Source organism: Octopus sinensis, linkage group LG7, assembly GCF_006345805.1.
Source record: "Octopus sinensis linkage group LG7, ASM634580v1, whole genome shotgun sequence".
Lineage (NCBI taxonomy): Eukaryota > Metazoa > Mollusca > Cephalopoda > Octopoda > Octopodidae > Octopus > Octopus sinensis.
In genome coordinates, this window is record NC_043003.1 from 19,012,013 (window position 1) to 19,033,437 (window position 21,425).

Consider the following 21,425-nt stretch of genomic DNA (forward strand, 5'->3'; position numbering starts at 1 on the left):
AGAAAAGCCTGTTTTTAGAAGGTCTATTCACAAACAACACGTCAATAATTATCTCGACTTGTAATAAAACATTAAAACTTTCATATAAGCTTTCCATTTTTAGTATATCATTGTGGTTAATGGTAGAGTGTCCAGTCCTCAACGCTTCTTGGTTGGGACAAAGCATGAAACACCATTCTTCAGCTTTTGTAAAGTAATTGAGCCCCACACTTCCTAGCACTGGTCCCGGGCCCAGGGCTGCTGTAGAAGATACTTGCCCAAGTGCCATGCAGTGGGACTGACCCCAAAACCATGTGGTTGGGAAGCAAGCTTCTAACCACATGGCCACACAGGCATGGCTGTGTGTACTTACTACATGGCTGAATGTATACATGTACATTATGATTAAAGTCAATCAATAATAATATAGTAGAACAAATATAACTCAGGTAAACATAGTTTACTTTCACTTTTGATGTACATGGTGAAATGTTTAACCTTTTAGCATTCAGATAACTCTGTCAAATGTAATGCTTATTTATTCACAGTGTTTTGAATTAATTATGCACCATCTTGTAACTTTGGGATTTCTATGATGTGATTGTTTATTTTTAGAATGACATTGTAGAGTAAGTGTGAGAGGCTGGATCTGGTCAATTTGAACATAAAACTTGTAGAATATTTAGGCCAGATATGGCCTGTTTAAATGCTAAAAGCTTAAAGTACTTAAAGAGAAAATGAAGAACTTAGCAAAGGAATTGGGGGGAAAAAATAAGAGGGGGCCACAGCAAAGTTTTGGAAGATGAAATGGAAGAATAACTAGAAGTTCATGATTCTCCAAACTAGAAATGTAGGTGAAAGAAGATAAATATGAATGAACATAAACATTATGAAACATTTTAATATGGACAGATTTCTACTTGTTTAACCAAAGGTTAGCTATGATGAAGCAGAGACATGATGAGAGGCTTCAAAAGTGACAGTCCTGCTATTTTTTAAGAGCAATAAAGCATAATCTGAAATAAAATTGGCTGCTATTTCTAGCTGGTAGAGTGACAATGTTCGTTTGTCATCTTACTAGTTGTTGGTTAGTCCCAAGTCAAGTTGTTTGTTTTTTTTAACCTGTGTAAACCTGCCATGACCATCCAGTCATTTTGTAGACAGTGTACATACAACTACATTACCAGATGTGTCCATTTTTAAAAAAGAAGTTTGGGAGTGATTTGGGGGAGATTTGACTGCGATTTCTAGTAGAATGAACCACCACGAAGATACTTCCCCGTTAGCATTGGACCCTATTTGTTGCAGAATTTATGAATAAAATAATGAAGATTCAAGGTGAAAGTATTCTAATATCGAATAACTGTTCTCTTATTCCATTCCCAGTAAATTCATCCACCCACATTCTCCGCCCGCTAACCCTAGGAGGGTTGTTTGGATAGAGTTTTCAGGCACCTCCTCCATATGATCGTATCAGAAGCAACCGTCATTACGGTTGCCGACTGCATTTCCAAGCTGACCAGCTGAGACTATAGATATTATACAACCACCTCACTCGTGAGCTAAACCTAGGTCTCCATGCCAGCAGGCCCTGCTTAAAGAATTTGTCTTGCAATTTTTTCCTGCGACATTCTAATCACATGTCCGCAGTAAAGAAACTGTGACCTCTAACTGCGGAGAAGCAGCTCGACCTGGAGAGACTATGATCTCTTAGCTGTGCACCCTGTCGAGTAATGTTATTCTAGAAACCCTTCAGACGAACCCCATATAGGCTCCTTGCATTCGTGATCTTAGTTTTTCAGTCATTAACCAACATTCGTGACCATAGGAGTTGATAAGAACGGAAGCCGAACTGAAGAAAGCAGGTCCGGCTTTTTCAGTCAATGTCTCATTTTCTGGGGATCCAGTGTTGGAGTTGGAGCATTACTGTGCCAGCTCCCAGTAAATTAGAAGTTTTAAAATTGTCTTAAAACAAAAATTTGCAAACCCAAACTACCTAGAAGTAACAGTTTTCGAAAATAATATCAACTTAATAAACCTTTCTAATACATTCTGAGTTCAAATCCCGCCGAAGCCAACTTTACTTTTCATCCTTTCGAGGCCGATAAAATAAAGTACGGTCAAATACTGGATTGTTTAATATCGAGTAATTCCTTCCCCTCAACTTGCTGGCTCTGTGCCAAAATTAGAAAACGTTATATTAAGCACTGTCACCTCGTCGAAGACTTTGGTCTTTCGATTTGCCTGTCACAATTCTGGCAGTAATGCCGATGGAATTCTCTCCAGTTCCTTCTTCTAACATTCTAACACAGTAATTCTGTTAACATTCTAAAACCCAAACACTTCACAGGAATATCAAGACTAATATACATCGTTAAGTCAGAGGTGTTAGTCATCTCAAACCTAAAACTACTTCTTTTGAGTGGAAGAATTAACACAAAAGAATCAAGATAGCTATTAAAGAAAGAATGTCCCGACTAAAGCAGCCTTAAAATAGTAACACCTAGATAGAATACGTGTAATCTGTTCAAATTACAACAGATGTCGACGAAGCACGACACATTTCACAAAAGCTTGGCACTTTGGGAGCTAATCTGGCATATTCCTGTAAGCCATCCTAGATTAGATGCAAATAGAATTATAAATACAAAGCTGTCACGACTTGAATGACAAATTATAACGCCAACAGCTTGTACTATAAGCAAACTGTTTACACATAACGTGTGCTCTCTCGGCAACTTTAATTTTATACACATACACACACAGATATATATATATATACATACATGTAAAAATGCAACAGAATCACCATTAAAAATTTAAAAAATATAAAATTTCAAGAGCAAAGGAGATAGATATAGAAAGAAAAGAAATAGGTACTAGTACCAAGAAATATACTAGTGTACTAATTGGTTTCTAAGCAATTCACAATTCCTTTCATCTCAAGGGGACCCAAAGTGTTTTTCGAGAAATTTCGACACACTCCTTAGACGGATACAGTCATTTGAGAGATTTATTCATACTATTAACAAGAAATTCTGAATTTGGATGAAGTTCTGCGAAATACTGATTCTGGCCTTATAAGGTTCCTTAATTGCAAAGAATAGTATATAGGGGTGCTTGGAACGCATCGACAATTCTCTTGTTTACAGAGGTTAAAAAAGAAAAACACACACACAAACAACTCGAGAGAAAAAGAGAAAAGGAAGCTATCTAAGATGTAAATAATCTCAACGTTAACTTCAATCTTTATCAGTTTTAAATTAACCCTCGTAAACAGTTGTCTTTGGCTAGGACTGACTCCCAAGGAATCGGCAATAAGAGTTAAAATATAGTATTACTAACTTAAAAGAAAATACAGATTACAACATACAACAACAACGATATTAGTGATTATATTATTCTTATTATTGATTTTTTTTACATATATGACCCAAAACATACCCGTTTTACCTGCATTATAAGCCCGTTGGCAAACGAGCCTTATAGTATTTATTAATTGACAGCAGGCCACATCATACACGGATCTGAATTGGGCCCCTAAACCCATGAAGGTCCCTGAGCAACTGCCTAGAGTGTGTCCCATACCTTAAGAAGGCACTAGTCCCGAACGTATCGATGTCAACGTTCAATTGCATCCTGGTGGGACCAATCAAATAAACACCAGCATAGTCAAATTATACGAGTACATTAATCTCCGACAAACATTATGTGACTAACCCCCAAAAATTGCATGAATATTAAATCTTTCCCCTTTCTCCTTCCTTAAAAAAAAAAAGAAGAAAGATTTTATAATACTAAAATTATTGTATACAGTGCTCAGGTGCACAATTGTCTACATAAACAATTGTTTTCGTTATAATGATTATTATAGCTCTAACTATCCTAGTTTCAATTCCCACTTGTAGCCATTTCAATTTGATGACGCCAAGTTTGAAAGAAAATGTGAAATTCATAACATTCCATCTCTCTTCCTTTATAAATCTAATACACTGCGTTCATATTAAAGACTACATTATTATAGTATAACAATTTAACAAACCTGCCATTCTCAGTGTTCCGTTTGAGCTACCACCAAAATTTGGCATTGACCATTACAAGAGCTTTAGCTTTTGACTATCCTGGTCACAGAACAATTGAAGAATGAGTATGAAATGAGTTGATTTTTATATATATATACAGTCTTAAAGAACACTATTTGCGTAACGATTGATTATTTGGTGCCAGCTGCGCAGCAATAAACGTTGGAATGGTATTATTTACTTCGAAATGAAAAAAAAGATAAATAATAATAATAATAATAGAGACAGTCAAAACAAAAACAAACAACGAAGTAGAGATCATACCTTGGTACACGAGATTCTAACTCGAGCCAAACGATGAAAAGGTTATTAAGTTATTGTCGATGCCAGACAAACAATTCCTTGGCAATAACGGTTTTCAAACCGCATAAATCCCTCGATATTCTTCGTTATTTTGTTTTCTTTTTGTTCCTGTTTCTCACAGTCTGTCACTGACATGGCAAACAGATGACACACTGTTTCAATAATTTTAGCTTAAAACTTTGCCCTTATATTCCTATAGGTCAGTATTATTATTAAAACTCAACAACCACGCATATAAACATCAATTATTGGTTCATATAAGACAATAAACTCCATAATCCACTCCTTTTTATTTGCTAATTTTCTGCTGTACTTCTTCTGCCTTTAAAGCCTCGTGCCATTACAGAACGCAAACGTAGCTTACCCTTACCAACATCCTATTTCCCTTTTATTACAGACAACATAAACAACAATTTTCCACAACACTTAACACATAGATAGATATATAAACACACGTATGAACCACTTACCTTTCGATTTTTTTGTACCTTTCCCCAGATGAATTACTTTTGTCTCGGACAAACAAAAACAAAATTTTTTTCCCTTCGAAAAAACTACGTAAACCAAGGGGGAGACAACCGAGTGTGGCAGTGTCGATGTGGTAATGTGATCGGATGGAAGTCTCTTTCGACGGGAGGTACATTCAGCATGGATCCAAACCGTGGTGACGTTAAAAGCTAGTGTAAGTATCAAACAAAACTCCAGCTAAGCCAGGCGCCAGCGAAATAACATTCTCCTTTACAGAGACGTTCTAAACGTCTCTTCATAGCTTCATCATTCGAACTAATCGTCTCTCTTGTCTTACGCTGTCATACATTTTCTACACTCCATCCGCAGAAAACCGATTCTCTCGGTACTAATTTCCAAGGGAGAGGAGGAGGGGGGTCCTTCGTAAAATACCTTTTTTTTTCTGTTAAAAAAATATCTCTTAATTAAATTCAAAATGTTGCTACATTTCCAAACTTTAACGATAATTTCCATGTCTCTTTCTCTAACTAGATTTATATATATATACATATACATTCTAATATATGCAGCTTTATATTCAAGCTGACGTTTAAAGGTATGATATTATTGCGGATTGTTTAGAAAATGTTGAATGGCACTTTCATTTTCTTCGCTTTTTAATGAGGTTTAATTATTTCAGTTCTGTATTTCTGAATATGTCTATTGCATTTTAAATATTTTCTTTGCTATTTTAATTTTTCGAACACCCAAATGCTGCCTGCTAGTGCTGTACTAAGCACGAGTGTCTTCTGTATTATTGATCCGTTTGCTATCTTCCTCTGTACATACTATGTATATATTGAAAAAAAAAAAAAATCCTCTGTTCAGGCTTGTTTGAAAACCAATTTATGGAAATATCTAGATGCAGTCCTAAATTTTAAACTGAATATAGTTAAAGCTTATAATGTTGCTACTTTGATTATATATATATATACACACACACACACACATATATATATATATATATACACATACATACACACCACCCTTTTTGTATATGTTCATAGAAGTATTTCTCTAGTGGCTTCCGAATAGCTGAGGAAAGAATATATTTTATGGAAATAAATATTATATTATTAGCAATTTTCGTCCGTTTCAAACGAACTTTCGCGTACCTCTTCACGTATTGACGATAGCTGACTTTCCTTTAAATTAATACAGAATTGTCAAAACTCCTGGTGTGTGGATGTGTTGCAGACTACGTACAGATCAAATGGTTAAATCTGGAAAAAAAAACAAAACATACTCTTTAAATATTCGTATTGTTATTAACGTTTGGGTTCAATTCCTTCATGCGTCCAATAAATGAATGTCACCAATATAATGATGAACGATATAATTGGCAATAGACACCCACCTTCCAGAAAGAAAAAAAAAGACATTTTCTAAGGGAAGAAAAAAAAATGATTGGAGGAGGGTAGTGTAAGTTTTCAACGCATCGAGTTCGCAATCTACTTTATAATTGTGGCTAGAATCTATCGCTTTAAGATTCGGAATAGGATGAACATCACAATTTCCCTCTTTCACTCTCACATAAATTCAAAGAGTCATGTCTGAAGAATTTTTGTTTTCCTAGTTGTGATGCAAACCCAAAGCATATAACCAAGTTTCAATTCTGAATTGGAACCGTCTGATTAATCGTTTGAAATAGTAAGTCTGTCACGGTACCCCATTTCCCTTATATATAATTATAAGACAGGCAATCTGATGAGAAACCCTCTACGTTATCGCTCCACCTGTTAGAAATACCAGCGAAATTTACTTTACATTTTCACCAGATCGTCTTTAAAAAAGATAGGGTAGAATGACGAGTTAGCTAATATAGTCCTAGATACACAGAATTATCGATAAAGCAGTTACGATTGGAATGCCCTTTTGATCATAGATCTGTTTGATCATGGCTAACTTGGGTTTAAACATCTGTCAACACGATTTTCCCTGCCTATACAACGAATGATTTTGGTTATGATTCAATCGTTAATAACCCTCCATTTCACAAAAAACAACAACCCTTCTTTCCCCGAAAAGAAACCATTACCTATTTTAAATAATTTGATGCTAAGTCCAAATATGATGTAATTTTATTTGCTAATTGAATTAGCAAATAAAATTACATCATATTTTTTTGATGAAGTGCCACATCTGGGTTAATTTCTATGCTCCCAAATTGCAACATATAAGGTTTTTATTATAAAAGCTTCTCTGTTGGCAAGTATCCACACTGTTCATATAGCCTGGTGATTGAGTCAATGTTAAAATCAAACTGTTTAAGATTAAGTCACAAACGAAAAATAGGATTTATATGTTTTTTTTTTTCTTTTCTAATTGTGATTGTTCAGTGGTTTGTAAGAATTGACAACTAGTATATTTATGTGTTGTATTGTGTTCTTCAATTGTAGTCTTTTAATGTAGTACAGTATCAGTTTTGCACTAATCCTCCTCCTTATCATCATCATTTAACATCCAGCTCCCATGCTGGCTTGTGTTGGGCAGTTTGGACAGGGTCTGAGTCAGAGGACTGCATCATGCACCAATGCCTATTTTAGCATGGTTTCAATGGCTGGATGCCATTCCTAACACCATCCACTATACAAAATGTACTGGATGCCTTTTTTGTGGCACCAGCACTGGTGATGATCAGCTTGTAACTTGCAAGGCTAAGGCCCTAAAGTGGTCCCTATAACTGAAGAACAGATGTGAGAGTGAACAATAATCCTGTGCAAAGGGACGAGGGATGGTAAGAAGAGAGAATGGTGGAGTATGGCAGGGAAAGGGATTTGTGGAAGGTTTGAGAAAACAGGAAAATCAGAGGTCAAAAGGTGATAGAGTGGGTCCTGTAGTTGGGTCTGGGGCTGTAAATATGGACAGATGTGAAAAGAAAGAACACAAGAAGGAATAAATAGACTAGGTGGGGGTGGAATCCTGTGAAAGCTACTGAAGGAAAGAGAGGTATAAGCGATGGTAGTGTGACATTAATAAGGCTTCAGTTGGCTCTGCTTGAATTGACCTGCACAACAGGGATAAGTATTTGAATGCATGTAAGCAGCCAAGCACTCTGAACATGTAGATTTTCTTTTGCTTTGAGATATCTTATTGTACTCAGTGCCATGAATGTTTAGCTGCATTGGGTTTATTTAGTATTTGCTAAGGCATATTGTGTCAACATTGTTGGGAGGGTTGTTTTCATACATTAAAGTCTCCGTTGATGGTTGTGGTCCCTAGTGCAATCATCTGGAGACAGGCAGGGTAAATATTGCTAGTACAAGCTCAACAGATCTACAGCAGTGTATCTTATAAGCTATCCCTGTTTGTCACCTAACTGATATCCAAGTGTTTGCTCAACCTGCTGTAAATTATCAACCAAATTTTCTCCAACTTAAAAATGGACATAGTCCAATCTTGGATACACTATGTCTGAAATATTAAAAAAAAAAAGATGAGGCAATCATGTTTGGCAAGCTAAATTAGAAGTCAGATCTCCACTTCACATGCTACCTTTGAAAAGAGATACATTGGATGATTATTTTCTGTGTGTAAATAAAAATAAATGGGATAGTTGTGGCTGGAATGCCTTTGATTATGCGTAGCTGTGTTTGGGCCATTTTGGGATTAAACAACAAATATTTTAATTAAGCCCTTTGGTTCTTATGGCACAAAGGTCATCAATGACTTTTCTCCATTGTTTTCAACTTTGGGTTGTTCTGGTAGTCAGAAGGGGAGTTGACCTTGCAGCTTCCTTTTGGCTTTTGCTGCACCACATAAGACCTTCCCCTCCCAGGTCTTGCTGGTTTTCAATTGCCATCAATGCTTCTGTAATTTTGCTTTTTTCAAGGTAGGGGTATTGGCCCGACACAAACCCTTTATTAATTTTGGAAAGAGGTGATCCATATTAGTCTGGCCTCTATCCTTTGACCTGTCCAGCATGTAAGGCCCTATCAGGAGCTGGTGCTCTACTAATATAGCTCTCTGGGTCAGTGGAGCACACAAGCCATCACCACACAGCAACAGAGACTGTGGTAGTAAACAAGTGCCAGGTCATTATCACATCTGCTGTAAAAGAGTTCCCCTCTTGTCATTCTGTAAATGTACTATTTCACCTGTTGAAAATGAACTATAATTGAAAGAATTTGTGCAAGTCAAGCAGTTTAATCTCAATGATGATAATCCGGCTTCTAAGGGCTTGTGTATAACTCCTATGCTGTTCATACAATTCTATATTTTTTACATAAGGAATTTATATTATGTATACTGTTTATTATTATATACATTATGTACATAACATAAATTCCTCATCTCAAATATAGAATTGTATTATCCAATCAGTATGGAGTCAGCATAAAGCATCAATAGAGGCTTATAAGCTTTAAAAATTCACTCTGTCACTATCTAAGGGCATAGCATAGTTGATAAAAGCATTGGTTAATGCAGTGCAGTCACCTAGTGATTCGGAGTTCACTCCCAGGCAAGGCACTAGGGTGAATCACAAGACACTTGAAGAAGGCTGTAATGTTGTGAAAGCAGCAATCAAGATGAGGGCACCAGTCCAACTAATGTAAACAGCGTACATCATATGTTGTCAAAGCCTTGATTTATTTCTCTGGTAGCTTACAATTTTTGATAGATTTACAAAGTGAATCAATGTTATTAAACTGATTTGAATCTTAAGAGTTCTCTGAGTCTGTGACACTAGAAGGGATCAGAGAAGCAATATAAGAAAGCAGTTAGGTGATAGTGGTGGAAATAATACCTTACTTGGTAATGGATGTTATTGGCAGAAGTAAGGCATCCAACCATAGACAATTTACCTCAATAAATTCTGTCTTACCTATGGAAAAAATGGATGCTAAAACAATGGTGATGATGAGGCTGTCTCAGTTTATTCTCTTATGATTTCGATTAGTCCATATGTTGTTTTTTTTTTTTATGTTAATCGATATTGGATATCAATTTTGTTTTGGTGGGTTGGTTTAAAACCAAGGTGCCAGGTAAAAAAAGCATTGGTATGGGTGCTGGTGTCATGTAAAAAGCACTGGTGATGGTACCACATGAAAAGTACCCAGTACACTATGTAAAGGGGTTGGCATTAGGAAAGGCATCAAGCCAAAACAGATTATAGAACCTGGTGCAGCCCCAGGTCTTGCCAGTTCCTGTCAAGCAGTCCAACCCATTTCAGTATGAAAATGATTATGATGATATTAATCATCATCGTTTAACGTCTGTTTTCCGTGCTAGCATGGGTTAGACGGTTCGACCGGGGTCTGGGAAGCCAGGAGGCTGCACCAGGCTCCAGTCTGATCTGGCAGTGTTTCTACAGCTGGATGCCCTTCATAACACCAACCACTCTGTGAGTGTAGTGGGTGCTTTTTACGTGCCACCGGCACAGGGACCCGAGGAGGCTGGCAACGGTCATGATCGGTTGGTGCTTTTTACGTGCCACTGGCATGGATGCCAGTCAAGGCGGAACTGGCATCGGCCACATTCAGATGGTGCTTTTTACATGCCACCAGCATGGACGCCAGTCAAGGCAGTGCTGGCATCAGCCACGTTCGGATGGTGCTTTTTACGTGCCACCAGCACGGGTATCACAACTATTAATATAATTTCGAAATTCATTATGATTATATAGAGAACCCCAGCAGACCACATACTACTTGTTGGCATTAAACGGGCACATGCCCAACAGTAGCATTATTAGGTTTCATTCTTATAATGTACATATCAAAATAGAAATAAAAATTCAGATTAGAAAAAAAGCCAAAAAAAAAAAAAGCCGAATTAAAGTGATCAGGTATTATTTAGACATTATTAAGTTATTAATTCTAATTAGTTTGCATGCAGTAAATTTTTTCTAGATTTAACCAAAATGAGTGTGAAAGTGTACATTAAAAAGCAGAATAAAGAAAAAACTTATTTTTCATTGATATAATTAGTATTTTGAAAGTGTGCCTACTAATTATGATAATAATCCATTAATTATTCATTATGTAACATAATTGTTGGAATAAGTATGCACAGTTTGTTAAATGGAGAGGTATTAATTTAAACAAAATTAGTTACTAATAGTAATAAACTGTAGCTCTTGAATAAGAATGAAGACACTATTTCTTTACTGTTGTGCTTTCAACCACCTCTTTTATACTTACTATAAAACATGAATGGTTTGGGGGTTTCATATACGAAATTATTGCAATCTAATTGAAGCTGTAATTATTGCAATCTAAAAAAAAGTATTTTACAGCTATAATTATTGTAACCTAATTAAAGATTTTTTTTTTTATTTTCAGGAATTTTGTATCATGCTTGACTAATTCAACCTGAAGATGCCTGGACGATTGAAAGTTAAAGTTGTGGCAGCCAGGGATTTGCCTATTATGGACCGGGCCAGTGATCTTACAGATGCCTTTGTGGAGGTTAGTATTTATAGATGTTTTCACTGCCAGAAATCTCATCATCATCATTTAATGCTTGTTTTTAATGCTGGCATGAGTTGGACAGTTTGACAGGGGCTGGCTAGGCAGCAGACTGCACTAGGATTTGCTGTCTGCTTTGGCAGGGTCTTTACAGCTGGATGCCCTTCCTAACACCAACCACCTTACAGAGTGGACTAAGTGCTTTTTATCTGGCATTATTAGTAATTTTTAGTAATAATTATTAGGAAAGGCGGCGAGCTGGCAGAAACGTTAGCACGCCAGGCAAAATGCTTAGCGGTATTTCATCTGCCGCTATGTTCTGAGTTCAATTTCCGCCAAGGTCGATTTTTGCCTTTCATCCTTTCGGAGTCGATAAATTAAGTACCAGTTACGTACTGGGGTCGATATAATCGACTTAATCCGTTTGTCCTCTCTGTATTTAGCCCTTTGTGGGTAGTAAAGAAATAGGTATTTCGTCTGCCGTTACGTTCTGAGTTCAAATTCCGCTGAGGTCAACTTTGCCTTTCATCTTTTCAGGGTCGATTAAATAAGTACCAGTTAATCACTGGGGTCAATGTAATCGACTTAATCTCCTTGTCTGTCCTTGTTTGTCCCCTCTATGTTTAGCCTCTTGTGGGCAATAAAGAAATAATAATTAGTAATTTTCCTTAGAAAGGCAGTGAATTGACAGAATCATTACTGCACCAGGTAAAATACTTCGTGGCATTTCATCTGTCTTTACTTTCTAAGTTCAAATGCCACCAAGATAGACTTAACCTTTCATCCTTTCAGTGTTGATTAAAAAAGTACCAGTAGAACACTGGGGTTGATATAATCAACTTACCCTCTTCCCCCCCCCAAATTGCTGGCCTTGTGACAAAATTTGAAGCCAATTATCTTCCTTTGTTCTACAAGATTGTAATTAACTAACAAAGCCTTCATTTTAGGCAAAATCTGTGTGAATAAATTGAGTTTCTGTTTCCTCCCTGAGATCAGAAAATTCTCCTACTCTCAAAAGCTGCTAACATTTTACAAAGTGCAGATCTATATCATACCATAGCCCTGGGACAACCTATGTCTTAATTTGGTTGATTTCTTCAGATAAACCAGTGTTTCCCAACATATTTTCTCTCAGGCCCCACTATAACTTTTCAGAAAAATGTATGCCCCACCAGTTGTTGGGGAAAAAAAAGCAACTTTATTTTAAATATTTTATCGCAATTGTTTAATACAAAAGAATCTACTGGTAACTCTTTTATTAAGTACTGAGTCCAAAAAATAATACATTATTGACTAAGAAAAAGAAAGTGAATCATTTTAAGGAGCATCTTGTGCCTGACAGCTACAGTACCATGCCCCACCACAATTTTCCCAGGCTCCACTGGTGGGACATATGCCCAATGTTGGGAATCAATGAGCTAAACCCTTCAAGGCAGAGCCCCAACTTAGCCAGGGTACAGTGACTGAAAGAAGTAAAAGATAAGAAAAAAATTAAGAGAAATTTTGATCTTTGTTATCATATAATTTTCATTTTCTTTCTTCTAAATTTAATTTCTATTGTTTTCAGGTTCGTTTTGGAAATGATATCTTTAAAACTGATGTCTGTCGAAAATCTTTAAATCCTCAATGGAATTCAGACTGGTTTAAATTTGAGGTAAATTTTTTTTTTGTTATTGTATTTACAAGTAATTTATTTTTCAAGATTGATTTCTATAGTTAAGTCTAATTTTTTCCGCAAAAGTGTTGTAAAGATTAAATGTCTCAGACACATTGTTTTTTATTTTTCTTATTTGTATGCATGAGATAGTTTTTGAGAAGTGATTGTTTTGATAACTGGATGCCTTGTGCTGGTGTCATATAACAAGCACCAGTGTTGGTGTCGTGTAAAAAGTGTCCATGCTAGCGACACGTGAAAAAGGATCTGTGCCAGTTCCACATAAAAAGTACCTATGCTGGTGCTACATGAAAAGCACCCATGCTGGTGCCACATAAGAAGCACTTGTGTCAGTATCATGTATAAAGCATCCATGCTGGTGCCACATATAAAACACCTGTGCTAGTGGAACATATAAAGCACCTGTGCTGGTTGAACATATAAAACACCTGTGCTGGTGGAACATATAAAACACCTGTGCTAGTGGAACATATAAAGCACCCATGCTGGTGCCACGTATAAAGTATAAACCAACCCAAGTACTTATTTTTAAAGTCTGGTAGTTATTCTATCAGACATTTTGACTGAACTGCTAAGTTTTGGGAATGTAAATAAACTGACAGCAGTTGTGAACACTGGGGGCAGGGGCAAGGTGCTTTGCAGTGGGTCTGAACCTGAAACCACAAGGCTGCAAAGCGAGCTTCTTAACCATACTGCCATGCATGATCCTAGACCATAACATAACAAAATGGATTTAAAAACAAGCATAAAATTTAAATGACATTATCATGATCATCAGATTGTTGATAAAGAGGTTAAAAAGGTGAAAACAGGTACATAGAAATGCTGATATACTGGATTCCAACAGATGGCAAAAGAATCAAGGAATGCCAGAGGGACCATCATCATCATCATTTAATGTCCACTTTCCATGCTAACATAGGTTGGATGGTTACCAGGGTCTGTGAAGCCAGGAGGCTGCACCAGGCTCCAGTCTGATCTGGCAGTATTTCTACTGCTGGATGCCCTTCCTAATGCCAACCACTCTGTGAGTGTAGTGGGTGTTTTTTTACGTGCCACCAGCACAGAGGCCAGAGGAGGCTGGCAACAGTCACAATTGCTTGGTGCTTTTTATGTGCCATTGGCATCGGTCATATTCGGATGGTGCTTTTTACGTGCCGATAAATTCAATAAAGTTTGAAAGTTGGACACCCAAAACTGAAAGATGTAGAGAGAAAAGGGGAAAACCCTTACTTGTTAGTGGGAGAAAAATGGTAGATGTGATTGACTGAAAATATCTCAGAACTTTTTTTATTTTATTTTTTCTTAGGTTGAAGATGAAGCACTTCAAGATGAACCTCTTATATTACGGTAAGATTCTTTTTAAAACGAATTTTAATGAAGTTTTTATTTGAACTAGTACATTTTTAGTAGTAGTCAGTTATAGAAGCCTCTTTCTGCTTGCATAGTTATCTGTTTGTAGCTAAGTACCGTATTCAATGGCATAAAAGATGCACTGGTATATTAGGTGCACTCCAGTTGCATATATGACTGGCAGTGATTCTTTTTGAGACATTTATTTAGGGAAAAAAACGTGTCTTCTATGACATCAAATATGGTAGACTGGAACCATTGTTGGTTGGTCAGCCTGGCATTTGACTTTGTGGTTGTAACTGCCTCACTTTCATTGCTAAAGCTTATGGCAAAAATAGATGATCATCTTTCATATTCCTTCCTTACCTGAAAAATATTAGTCTTGATATCTGTGAAGGGAAAGTAACAAAATATTTCTCCATGTGTCTGTTGGATTATATAATCCCAAGTAACTATGTCTACAAAAAGACATGGCTACTATTGAAATTCAGGGGTTGGACAAAATAATGGAAACACCTTAAAATTTCAAACAAATTTATTTTAATATGGGGTAGGACTGCCTTTAGCAGTAATTATAGCTTGAATTCTATGAGGTATGGACTCGTACAAAGTTTGAATTGTTTCCAAAGGAAACAAAAGATATTAAGCAACACTAATAATAAATAAATAAATAAAAAAAAAACAACATAAAAATAAACAAGATTTTGACGGTTTTATAGATACTTCAAAATTATGATGCTAGGTGTTTCCATTATTTTGTCCAACCTGTGTACTTTTGAGCATAGATCTTCTCAATCAGGGTTAATCTAAAGATAACATACAACAGCAACAACAACATTAGACATGGCAAAGTGAGTATTACAGTGATAAGCTCTTAACAAACTGAGTCCATGGTCCAATTTTCATTTCTACATGTAGCAATATCACATTTCTAATGCAGTTAATACTCTCTACTAAAGCATGAACACAACAATTTTTTATTTATCCTCTGTTGAAATTCTCAGACTGCATATCAGTGTAGGAATTGTTGTTATTGCTATTTCAAAGGTAGTAGTAGTAGCTGAGATAGGAGGATATTCTACCAAATATATTACAGTATTTAGTTTTGTTGTGATGGTGTTGTGTTTAAATTTCACTAAATTAACTTTTGTCTTTCCTCTCTCTCTGACTTTGATATCAGTTATTGTTTAGTAGCTGATTGACCTTGGTTGAAATGACCTATGATCAAATGCCTATCGTTCGTGGCCATCCTGTCTTTTCTTGAGATATAGTATATCTAGTACTGCATTGTTCAGTGTGTCTTTCCTCTTTTAAGACAGTAATATATGGTTTGGGGAAAATTCGGTTTTGTATAAAAGTTTCAGTTATATTCCCAAGTGATTCAGCCAATTAAGTTCTTCTGCAAATGTTGGTCTTGTGCAGTAACTGTTCTGCACTGAGTTACAGGCACTCCCTTGTCTCATTCTTACTGCCAAAAATACAGTGAATCCGGGATTAGCTCACTTGAAACCTTCACCCAACGATGCTAATTGCAATATAAAATTAGTATTGGGGTTGATAGAATAGACTCTACCCTCCCTCAATTTTGTGACCCCGTATCTATGTAAGAATTCAATATTTAACTAACAAATTTACTTTTTTACCATTTCTTAAAAAACTATATCTCTCTATGTGTGTGTGTATGTATGTGCATACGTACATGTGTATATATACTTAAATATTTATCTTTTCAGAGTACTAGACTATGATACATACAGTGCCCACGACAGCATTGGAAAAGTCTATATAGACTTGAATCCTCTGTTAATCAAGAACAACCCTTCATTGATAAATGGCTGGTTTCCAATTTATGACACTATGCGGGGTAATTATACTATTATATGTCCTCATTATTATTATTATTTTTCATCAGTGTTGTCAACATATTAATATTGTTGAGTGTACTGTTTTCTTTATTTGTCTTAAAAATTTTTAAATTTTTAATCAGCTATTTGGAAGAAACTAAAAACATATTTTATCCGTGAGCAAAGTTGGTTTTGTTGTCCATTTGTGATAATTTCACTTGGCTTATAACACTGACTAGCACCTGAATGATTGGCATTAAGTTATCCACAAACACACTCCAGCCTTACGTTCACAGGTGTGCTATCTCTGCTACCTTTTTTACTGCTTCTATCATGTCCTCTGCTCCTTGGAGCTAGCTGGGCTCGTGTCACCCCCCACTCTAATATTCCCAACCCATTTCTCTCTCTCTCTCTTTTTCCATCATCTTTGTTGTGTTCACCTTCTGTCCCCAGGTTTTGAATTTATCACTACATCCAGTAAGGCGACGCTGGTAATGATCACACTCGAATAGTGGGTGCCTTTTACGTGCTACTGGCACGGAAGCTAGTTAACCACTCTGGCAACAATCACGCTCAGATGGTGCTCTTAGTGCCCCACTAGCACGGGGCACAAGTGCCAGTAAGGCGACGCTGGTAACGATCACATTCAAATTGTTCCCTTTTACCTGCCACTGGTACGGAAGCCAGTTAGCTGCTCTGTCAACGATCTCACTTGGATGGTGCTCTCAGCGCCCCACTAGCACGAATGCCAGTCATCGAATTTGATTTATCACCAGTAGATTTCTTTGAAAATTTGCACACTGCATGTTATAGCAGCTGTGTGAATCTGTTCATGTGGAATTAAGTGTCCTGTCTAAATACACAACAAAACAGCTACTGTAAGTTTGAACTCAATACCTAGAAACTGGCTGTCCAATATCATATTTACTTTACTATATATACTTTACTCTTGCTTGTGTTCAGGTAATAAACCAAATTTATACATTTTTGATAAACAAAATACCACTTTGCTGATATCAGGATCTGACATGACATACATAGTTTACATTTGGGGTTGTGCCAAATGTAGCTGGGCACAAGAGAAAGCAGGAATAATTAAACGAATATGAAAATCTAGTCTAGAACAATTTGTTAAATATAGTTTATTGCTTCATAGTTGAGGCTTCAGTCTACAATCGTACTGAAGGGTTGAATTACCTGTAAAATTCGTTTAGTATTAGAAATGTTATTTTTATTTAGTGCAGAGGTGCAGGCATGGTTGTGTGGTAAGAAGTTTGTTTCCCACCCATATGGTTTCAAGTTCAATCCCACCTCGGGGAAGTGTCGTCAACTATAGCCCCAGGCCAACCAAGCCCTTTGTGGATGGATTTGGTAGATGAAAGCTGTAAAAAGCCTGTTCTATATACTTGTGTGTGGGTGTGGGTATAGGTATGTACGTATAATATACACCAACTTTTCATTAGGGTAATTTTTTATGAATACAGCACAAAATTGGAACTAACAATAATGGGAAGTTTAAACATTAACTTGGCTTTCCTGTATAAGTATCTAGTGTCTTGTTAAATATAACTTCTTATAAATGAAGCAGCAATAATATTTCCTGAGAAAGAATACACGGGCATAGTTCCTATTGACCCCGCCCCCTCGGAGAGGCACAAGCACCTATACACACACACGGCAGTTAAGTTCCACCTACCAAGTTCAATCACAAAGCTTCGGTCGGCCCGGAGCTATAGCAGAAGACACTTGCCCAAAGTGCCACGCGGTGGAACTGAACCCGAAACCATGTAACTGGGAAGCAAGCTTCCTAACCTCACTGCCATGCCCACGCCTAAAAAAAAATTCCTTAATTCTAGCAGGACTAAAACATGTGGGGTTCAGTGTGATGGTTTATATTTTTGGCACTCCATTGGTTACGACGATGAGGGTTCCACTTGATCTGATCAACAGAACAACCTGCTCATGAAATTAACATGCAAGTGGTTGAGCACTTCACAGACACGTGTACCGTTAACGTAGTTCTCAGGGAGATTCAGCGTGACACAGAGTGTGACAAGACTGGCCCTTTGAAATACTAGTTCTACTCATTTTTGCCAGCTGAGTGGACTGGAGCAACGTGGAATAAAATGTCTTGCTCAAGGACACAATTATGATAAAATATTTTGTTTTAGATCATTTTAAAAGAAGTGGTCCCAAGTGAGTTGGTATCAAAAGAGTCAAGCAAGAACAAAAGATTCCCATATTTTTTTTTTTGTTATTCAAAATCTAATAGATATATTCTTTTATCCTTTTATTCTAGGCATACGTGGGGAATTAAATTTCATAGTGAAAGTTGATTTGTTCAGTGACTTCAACAGGTTCCGTCAGTCTTCCTGCGGAGTTCAACTTTTTTGTTGTAAGTATCATTTAAACTATTGCCTTGTTAATTGTAAATGAAATTTTAATTGCCACCATGTGGTTTTGGGTTCAGTTCCACTGCATGCTGCATTGGCAGGTGTCTTCCTATCTAAATGCTTTGTGAGTGAATTTGATTGATAGAAGCTGTGTGGAAGGCGGCGAGCTGGCAGAAACGTTAGCGCACCAGGCAAAATGCTTAGTGGTAGTTCGTCTGCCGTCACATTCTGAGGTTGACTTTGCCTTTCATCCTTTTGGGGTCGATAAATTAAGTACCAGTTACGCACTGGGGTTGATGTAATCGACTTTATCCCTTTGTCTGTCCTTATTTATCCCCTCTATGTTTAGCCCCTTGTGGGCAATAAAGAAATAAGAAGCTATGTGGAAGCCTGTCACACACACACACACGTGTTGTGTGTGTTTTTGTGTTTTTCCCCAAACCTTCACTAGGCAACCAGTTTTGATTTGCTTATGTCCCGAAACTTAGCAGTTTGGCAAAAGAGTCCAGTAGAATAAGTACCAGTCTTTAAAAGATTGGTACAGGGGTTGATTTGTTTGACTAAAACCTTTTCAGGTGGTGTCCAACATGTCCACAGTCAAATGACTGAAACAAGTAAAGGAATAATGTTTGTTATCTATACATAAGTATTTACACTTTAAATGAATATCTAGTCTTGTGGCAACTCATTGGCTCTCTTATTTTAGTTGATGCCTTTTCCTTAAATTCTTCCAATCATTTCCCCTAAAACAATTGCAATATTTACACACTGCAAGGCAGTGACTTGGCAGAGTTGTTAACATGCTGGGCAAAATGAAAGGTTGAAAGGTAAAGTCAATCACAGTAGAATTTGAACTCAGAACGTAAAGATTAACAAAATGCCACTAAGCATTTTACTTGGTGTGCTAATGATTCTAGCAGCTCGCTTTGGAATTATTTATTATTGAGATAATAATTTCTCTTGCCAGCGATGAAAGGGAGTGTTTCTACTGTAAAATTTTATTTTTGACTTTATAGAGACATCAAAATAAATATCAAATGGAAATTGTAGTTATGATACCTGTGCTGGCGGCACGTAAAAAGCACCATCCAAACATGGCCGATGCCAGCGCTGCCTTGACTGGCTTCTGTGCTGGTGGCACGTAAAAAGTACCAACCGATCGTGGATGCTGCCAGCCTCCCCTGGCACCTGTGCCGGTGGCATGTAAAAAGCACCCACTACACTCACAGAGTGGTTGGCGTTAGTAAGGGCATCCAGCTGTAGAAACACTGCCAGATCAGACTGGAGCCTGGTGTAGCCTCCTGGCTTCTCAGACCCCGGTCGAACTGTCTAACCCGAGCTAGCACGGAAAACAGACATTAAACGATGATGATGATAGACTTATGAAGTTGCTTTCTTGCAATGAAGATTTTTGAAGGTCAGCACTGCAAACTAGTTGAACACGTATCAATCATATATTTATTCCACTGCTTATAGTGATGTCATGGACTCCTCACTGTACTTGTGGCTAAGTAGGCCGGATTATGAGAATTAAACAGAGAGGCAGCGAGAAGGAAGGATGAGTAAAAATCCTTTACTAGTCAACCACTACTTTTTCAGGCTGGTTTGCTATTGTAGCCATCTAATAGAAGATCGTTAATAACATTAGATTTACTAAATGTTTTAACTACTTGCATTCATTTAGACTAGATTATTGATATTTTAGAAAAACATGCCTTTGTTAAAATACAACTTGCAACTTAATTATTTCATCTTTCAAAGCTGCTGCGGTTCCTGAAAAATATATGCTACAGAGTCTTCATGGTTTTGTTGAAGAATTAGTTGTTAACGATGATCCAGAATATCAATGGATTGATAAATTACGTACTCCAAGAGCATCAAATGAAGCGAGACAAAGACTGTTTTCAAAACTATCAGGTAAGTTTTTTTTTTTTATTCCACTGAGTCTATCCACTAAAACTTTGAATTCAATGTTATTTTCTTTTGAGTTGATATTTCTCTGGCCAATGATGAGAGCATTTGACTCTTCCAAAAATATTAGACCCCCTTCAGTCACTAAGAGCACCATCTGAGCGTCATCGTTGCCAGAGCAGCAAACTGGCTTCTGTACCAGTGACACGTAAAAAGCACCATTCGAGCGTGGTCGTTACCAGCATTGCCTTACTGGCACTTGTACCGGTGGCACGTGAAAAAACATTCGAGCGAGGTCATTGCCAGTGCTGCTGGACTGGCTCCTGTACAGGTGGCACATAAAAAACACCATATGAGCATGGCCGTTGCCAGTACCGCCTGACTGGCCCTCGTGCCGGTGGCACGTAAAAGCACCCACTACACTCTTGGAGTGGTTGGCATTAGGAAGGGCATCCAGCTGTAGAAACTCTGCCAGATCAGATTGGAGCCTGCTGCAGCCATCTGGTTTGCCAGTCCTCAGTCAAATCGTCCAATCCATGCCAGCATGGAAAGTAGACGTTAAACAATGATAATTTATATATATATATATATATATATGTATGTATGTATGTTTGATGATTTAACTCATGACTTCCTTTTATCTTTTTTCAGGAGAGTTGCAACGGAAAATTGGCTTGAAGGTTCTTGAACTGGGTGGAAACTCAGTAATAGGGTAGGTTTCAGTTTTCATTCTTATAATGGAGATAATGTTCTTTTATCTCTTTAATAAATAATTTTTTTATCTACATCTCTATGTACTGACTACCGTCTTGTTATGTTGTGTAAACAAAGTTCTGAATTAGGTGCAAACATTACTGTGTGGTAAGAAGTTTGCTTCCCAACTACATGGTTCTGGATTCACTTGCCCAAGGTGCCATGCAGTAATATATGGCACCTTAGGCAAGTGTTTTCGGATCTTTTCGGTTTGA

At 37.1% G+C, this 21,425-nt stretch overlaps 2 protein-coding genes across 6 annotated transcripts in view; one reads left to right on the plus strand and one right to left on the minus strand.

Moving 5' to 3' along the window:
• LOC115213817 (FGFR1 oncogene partner 2 homolog) overlaps positions 1–4,971 on the minus strand; it is a 41,381-nt gene extending 36,410 nt beyond the window's left edge. The window contains exon 1 of one of the 2 annotated variants that reach the window (XM_029782700.2): positions 4,022–4,222. In XM_029782700.2, coding sequence (XP_029638560.2) covers positions 4,022–4,067 — 46 coding nt within the window. In that variant the 5' untranslated portion in view covers positions 4,068–4,222. Of the gene's footprint in view, positions 1–4,021; positions 4,223–4,834 lie in introns of those variants that run through there. The other variant, XM_029782701.2, reaches the window with a different exon arrangement.
• The window catches only part of LOC115213815 (C2 domain-containing protein 5), a 107,716-nt gene continuing 91,193 nt past the window's right edge, over positions 4,903–21,425 (plus strand). For all 4 annotated transcript variants that reach the window (XM_029782698.2, XM_029782696.2, XM_029782697.2 and 1 more), the window contains exons 1-8: positions 4,903–5,046; positions 11,156–11,281; positions 12,849–12,935; positions 14,266–14,306; positions 16,043–16,173; positions 18,453–18,548; positions 20,308–20,463; positions 21,109–21,169. In XM_029782698.2, coding sequence (XP_029638558.1) covers positions 11,192–11,281; positions 12,849–12,935; positions 14,266–14,306; positions 16,043–16,173; positions 18,453–18,548; positions 20,308–20,463; positions 21,109–21,169 — 662 coding nt within the window. In that variant the 5' untranslated portion in view covers positions 4,903–5,046; positions 11,156–11,191. The remainder of the gene's footprint in view (positions 5,047–11,155; positions 11,282–12,848; positions 12,936–14,265; positions 14,307–16,042; positions 16,174–18,452; positions 18,549–20,307; positions 20,464–21,108; positions 21,170–21,425) is intronic.